Source organism: Quercus robur, chromosome 1, assembly GCF_932294415.1.
Source record: "Quercus robur chromosome 1, dhQueRobu3.1, whole genome shotgun sequence".
NCBI classification, from domain to species: domain Eukaryota; kingdom Viridiplantae; phylum Streptophyta; class Magnoliopsida; order Fagales; family Fagaceae; genus Quercus; species Quercus robur.
The window spans coordinates 20,242,115-20,247,884 of NC_065534.1; the positions used below are offsets into that span (position 1 = coordinate 20,242,115).

Here is a 5,770-nt window from a genome sequence, read left to right on the forward strand (position 1 = left end):
TAATTAATTAGTGGGTGATGTGACAATTTCTCATTAAAATAAAAGTAGATTTCAGTTAAAAAAGTATTAGAGATAAACCAAACTTATATTTTAAACCTTGTACTCATATTATATATGTTATAAAATCTAGATTCCCCCTCTAATCTAGATTTTCCCTCCACTTTATTAAAAAATAAAATAAAAGAAGGAAAATTTCTATAAATATATAGACCATTTTAGGAAAGTTTTTATAAGAAAATAAAATAAGTAATTAATATTTTAACAATTTTTTTTCATTTTTTAAAATAAAAGACAAAAACAACTTTCTTTATTCCTCATTAAAATAATGTCAAAATTTTCTTAAAATAATTTTTTTTTTGCCGATTTAGTCAACAAAGCCCATAAAAGAATGAGATTTACCATTCTAGTCCATTTCATATTTCTCTCTAACAAACAACAACCCAATCTGAGAAACAACCACAACATCCCAACAACTACCGTGAAACGTAACGGAAGCAACATCACGCCTTCTGCATCCACTTGCCCACTCTCCCTCTCTCTTTCCTTCCTTTCTCATTCCCTCTTAATTACTCGCACCAAAGCCAGCACCTTCTCCTCACCCTCTCATCATCATCATCAAACCCACCCAACCCCTCACCCACCCAACCCCAAAAAAAAAAAAAAAAAAAAAATAAAACACAAAAAAAAAAAAACCAAAAAAAAAACCCAAAAAAAAAAACATCGATTTAAGTCTCTAGAGTTCTAACAAAATTCCAGACCCAAATCCCCATACCCCAAAATTTTCAACCATCCTCCCATCCATTTTATCCCGACTCATCACCATCTCCCCTTCATCGATGTTCTCAACCCAATTCGTCCTCACCTTTTCCCTCCTCCTTTCCCTCCCAATCCTCTTCCTCCTCGCCCCTCGTTTCCTCCCTCCGCGTCACCCTTCCGTCCCAATCCCTCTACCCGACGAGCTCGACGACCTCTCCCTCTTCAACCGCGCCGCCTCTCTCTCCGGCCCCTCCAACACATTCTCCCACCTCTCCTCCAAAAACCCCAAACTCAAGATCGCTTTCCTCTTCCTCACCAACTCCGACCTCCACTTCGCCCCTCTCTGGCAACAGTTTTTCGAAAATGCCCCTGCCAAAAACCTCTACAACGTGTATGTTCACGCCGATCCTTCCGTCAACGTCACCCGCCCTAAGGGCACCGTCTTCGAATTCCGCTTCATTCCGGCCAAGAAAACCTACCGCGCCTCCCCGACGCTCATCTCCGCCACCCGCCGCTTGCTCGCCACCGCCGTCATCGACGATCCGGCCAACGCGTTCTTCGCCGTGCTGTCTCAGTACTGCGTCCCTCTGCACTCTTTCCAGTACGTGTACAGCTCGCTCGTCACCTCCACCACCTTCGATCTGACTCAGTCCCCCTCCGAGTCGGCTCAGTACGGCGGGGTGCGCCTCAAGTACAAGAGCTTCATCGAGATCATCTCCAAGAACCGGTCGCTGTGGAAGCGGTACGCCGCGAGAGGCCGGTTCGCGATGAAGCCGGAGGTCCCGTTCGAGAAGTTCCGGGTCGGGTCGCAGTTCTTCGTGGTGACGCGTAAGCACGCGCTGGTTGTGATCAAGGATCGGACTCTGTGGAGGAAGTTCAAGCTTCCGTGTTACCGAGAAGACGAGTGTTTCCCTGAAGAGCACTATTTTCCGACTCTGCTATCAATGGCGGACCCCAATGGCTGCACCCATTACACTTTGACGAAGGTCAATTGGACCGGTACGGTCAATGGTCACCCGTACACGTATCGCCCACCCGAAATTTCGACCGAGTTAATATATCGGCTGCGTGAATCCAATTTTTCCGAGTCGTACTTGTTCGCCAGGAAATTCACTCCTGATTGCCTGAAACCCTTGATGGGTCTCGCCGATTCGGTCATTTTCCGCGACTGAATGAAATTTTTCGGTAACTTGTTTATTTTCTTGTTTTTCACTTTTTACTTTTTACCTTACTAAATGTGAATTTCGAAATCATGCGGAATCAAAATAGTGAGTTCATTAGTCAGGTTTATTTTTTACTGCATTGGTTAAATTTTGCTTGACTCAGTGAGTTAGTGTCGGTGGTGGTGAGTGAGGGTGGCGGGTGTAATAGTTGTTAATCCTTGAAATTTGGATTCTTGGCTTGAGGAAAAAAAAAAGGAAAATTCCGTGAATCTCACTTTTTTATTTATTTTTGGTGGGAAAGTAATAAAAAGTCCGAGTCAACTTTACTAGAACCCGCCTTTTTTATTGGGTGTTTGTCTGCCGATTGATTTAGAATCTTTTTTATTGTTTTCATTACCAAATTGCCCTCGTTTGGATATCATTTTTTTTTTTTTCAAAGATTGAAAATTGAAATTATGCAAACGTTGGAAGTCAATTTAGGTCGCCAAAATTTGGATTATAACTTGTAGGAGAGGGTATTGGGTATTTTGACCCATTCTTTAGTGGAATATTTTTGAAGAGTTCAAACTGGTTAAGTGTTTTGTTTACTATTTTTTTTTTTTTTTTTTTTCTCTGACAGTGAATGATCACATGTTCTTGAATATCTGAAATTAGGTGAAAAATATGTAAAATGATTGCCTTTTTTTTTTCTTTCTTGCTTGGTGCTACCGACACTACTTTTTTTTTTTTCTTTTTACAGCAAATTTCATAATGGTGGGAAATTTGTTAGAAAAAGTTGTGTATGTGACATTTTGTTGTTTGTGTTGTTGGGAGTTGAGCTAACTCTGCTGAGTCCATTGAATTGATTATTCACAGGTGAAAATGGCCAATTGTTAAAAGTTTTTTTGACTTGTTCCGGTGGGGTATGGTTTTGAAGCTGGCGCTAAGTGCCTTCAAAGTTCAACCAATGTGAACCCAGAAGGTCCAAAGTCACGGACAAATGTAAAAGGAATCAAAAGGAAATCAAAGGAAAAGAGATACCTGTGAAAGAGTAAGAGAAAAGCAGGTACTTTTTCTTTGAAGTGTATTGTGATGGTGTAAGAGTAGTACTATTATGGTAATAGGAGTGGTACTAGGAGTAAATGTAGATTTTAGTCCATTTGTGATGTGTTTTTTGTACATATGTAGCAATGGATTATAACATATCCACATGTAACTTAGGGAGGGGAAGGAAAAAAAAAAGAAGGATTTATATAATATATTTATATAGAACAAAATTGTTCTTGATGGTGGGGAAGTTAGCTATTTTGGGTGGGAAAAAAAAAATACTCAAATAGTGCCACCCAAAACTTAAGGTTCAATTTATGATGATAATGTGAGGGAACAATAATTGGCTTTATTTTACAGCCGGGTGAAATGTAAAAATCAAAGCCGGTTTTGGCCATTTGCTCCCTTCCTTCTCTTTGGATTCCCCATATCCCATTTTTTTCTTTTTGGCTCCTTGTACAAGACAGAGAGATGCTAGGATCATTGTGTACTATTTATAATACAATTTCTCTATAAAAAAAATGTAATGCTGAAAGAAATGAAAAGGAGAATTTTGTCTCTCTCTGCTCTTTCTTTTCTCTCTTTGCTATGATTGATTTTGATAATTCACTGATATCTTAAGGTTGCTATACAATAATAATAATATTATGTTCTTTGAATATGAGCTGGAACCTACAATTGACTGGTTGTTTTTGTATATGATGAAGTAATCCATCACATTTTGTCTAAAAAGAAGTAATCCTAAATCCATCACATTTTGTCTAAAAAGAAGTAATAAACAGTAACACAGTTCTAGAAAGAAAAAAGAAAAAAAAAAAAAAAGGAAAAAAAATTGATGTCGGTGTTGTTTGTTTCGTAAAATATGAAATTATATCATGGTGAAGGACAAAGTTGCATTTTCCTTTGCGTGTGATTGATGTAATGTAGGGCCACCTACTCTTGGATGCTTTGTTTTCATTTCTGGGTGGCAGCCAGCCAGTACACAATACACATTAACTTGAGGTCACGATCTGTGTGGTCTTGATCTGCGTGATTATAATACTCTTTCAATAAATGAAAACTTCTCAGGTTTTTTAACTTTCTCCAGAGGATTCACATCGGTTAAGTTAAAAAAGCATATAATGAGACTCCAAATTTGTCTAATAAATCTCTCAAAACGCTCACCAGTTATGTACTCATTAGGCAAAATAACATTTTTTACTATATATTTGTTGTCCAAATTTAGAAGATGCTGTAACTTATGCAAATGGTATTTTTTATTCATTCTTTCTCTCACCCAAGTACATTAGCATTATCTACTTTCGTCCTTGTTGTTTGGGTGTTGTGCTGATGATTTGGGAAAAGGGTAAAATGATAAAGAATGGAGGAAGAAAGAATATTTTTAGAAATTTGTTAATGGATGTAGTAGTATTTGTCAGTGAATTAATTTAGAATAGTTTGTTGGGGAAAAAGAAAAAAAAAACATTTTCATGAAATTAGTATCAAAATTTTCTTAAAAATGGTTTGTTAAGGGCTATTGAACCCATATATATATATATATATATATATCATAGATATGTGGATGATTTTTTAATAAAAATTATTAGCTAACTTAAAATATAAAAAGTAGGTCCTCAATGTGAATGTTCTTAACCGGGTGGTAATGCATAATAGACATGGTGTTTATGCTATTGTTTAAAGGGAAATATTAACCAATGCTACAAGAACGTTGGTTTAGGAACTTTTCTAATATGGTGTTAAAACATTCTTAAAATAGTTTGTTAACAAATATTTAAATGTTGACAGCTTTTTATATTTTTTATGTAAATAATATCAAAACTTTCCTAATATAATTTATTGTTACTTACAATAGTCAATAAATTATTAGCTTTTGACCCTTTTTTTTCCATTTGTATCTTTTATTGAAGCTTATATTCTTGGGTCAACAAGTAACTTTAGAATAATTGTTAATAAATCATATTAGAAAATTTTTGACCTCATTTTTATGAGAAATATAAAAAGCAGTCAATAGAATTAATTATTTTTTATTTTTTCATAAAATATTTTTAAAAATAGTTCCTAAACCAATACCTTTTAAGGCATTCTTTAACATTTTCATATATACATATATATATATATATATATATATTCTTTTAGTTAGTTTGGATTTCTCAATTAAACCAAATAATCTCAATTTCTCTCATATAAAACAAGAGTAATGGTGATCGACCCTCTATCTATAAAATTAGGGCTTCAACTGTTCAATTATCTCTCTAGTGTTTGGTCAAGAAATAAATTTCAAAATGGAATATAAAGAAAATAAATAGGAACGAGGGTTTGAATTCTAAACGTCTGGGTTTGAATTCTAATCATCTTTTATATTAAAAGGTGTCAATCATTGGACTAAAATAAGAAATTAGATGCAATGTATCATAAATTCATAAGAAGGAATGGATTGTACTCTTTGACTATAGAGCAACGAATACTTAATTAGCTGACAATTCAGCATACACATGCAAGAAAGTTAGGTCCATGTTTTGCATCGGAAGGGAACATTTAACAGCCACCAGTGATTATTATAGATCAGCATCAAATGAAAATGGACCATTTACCTATATAGCTTGGGCTACGGGATCTTTAAAAAAAAAAGGAGGAAATTCACATGGGCTAGCCAATTAGACTTGTTCGAGGCACCTACCAAATCAAACGGTCCATACCCATGAAATGAAACCACCTGAAGTATATTGTGAAAGTTACTACTTTCACCGTAAAGGTGTAAAGGTACGAGAGGTTGTTGGTTTTTATTTTTATTTGAGATAAAATTTTTACTATAATTTAATTTAAAT

General features: G+C 35.5%; 1 protein-coding gene across 1 annotated transcript; it reads left to right on the forward strand.

The window, feature by feature from the left end:
- Nucleotides 1-683: 683 nt before the first annotated feature.
- LOC126724871 (glycosyltransferase BC10) lies at nt 684-3,508 on the forward strand. The gene is made up of 2 exons (XM_050429303.1): nt 684-1,941; nt 2,775-3,508. The coding sequence occupies exon 1, from the start codon at nt 837-839 to the stop codon at nt 1,926-1,928; it is 1,092 nt and encodes a 363-aa protein (XP_050285260.1). The 5' UTR covers nt 684-836; the 3' UTR covers nt 1,929-1,941; nt 2,775-3,508.
- The last annotated feature ends 2,262 nt before the right edge of the window (nt 3,509-5,770 follow it).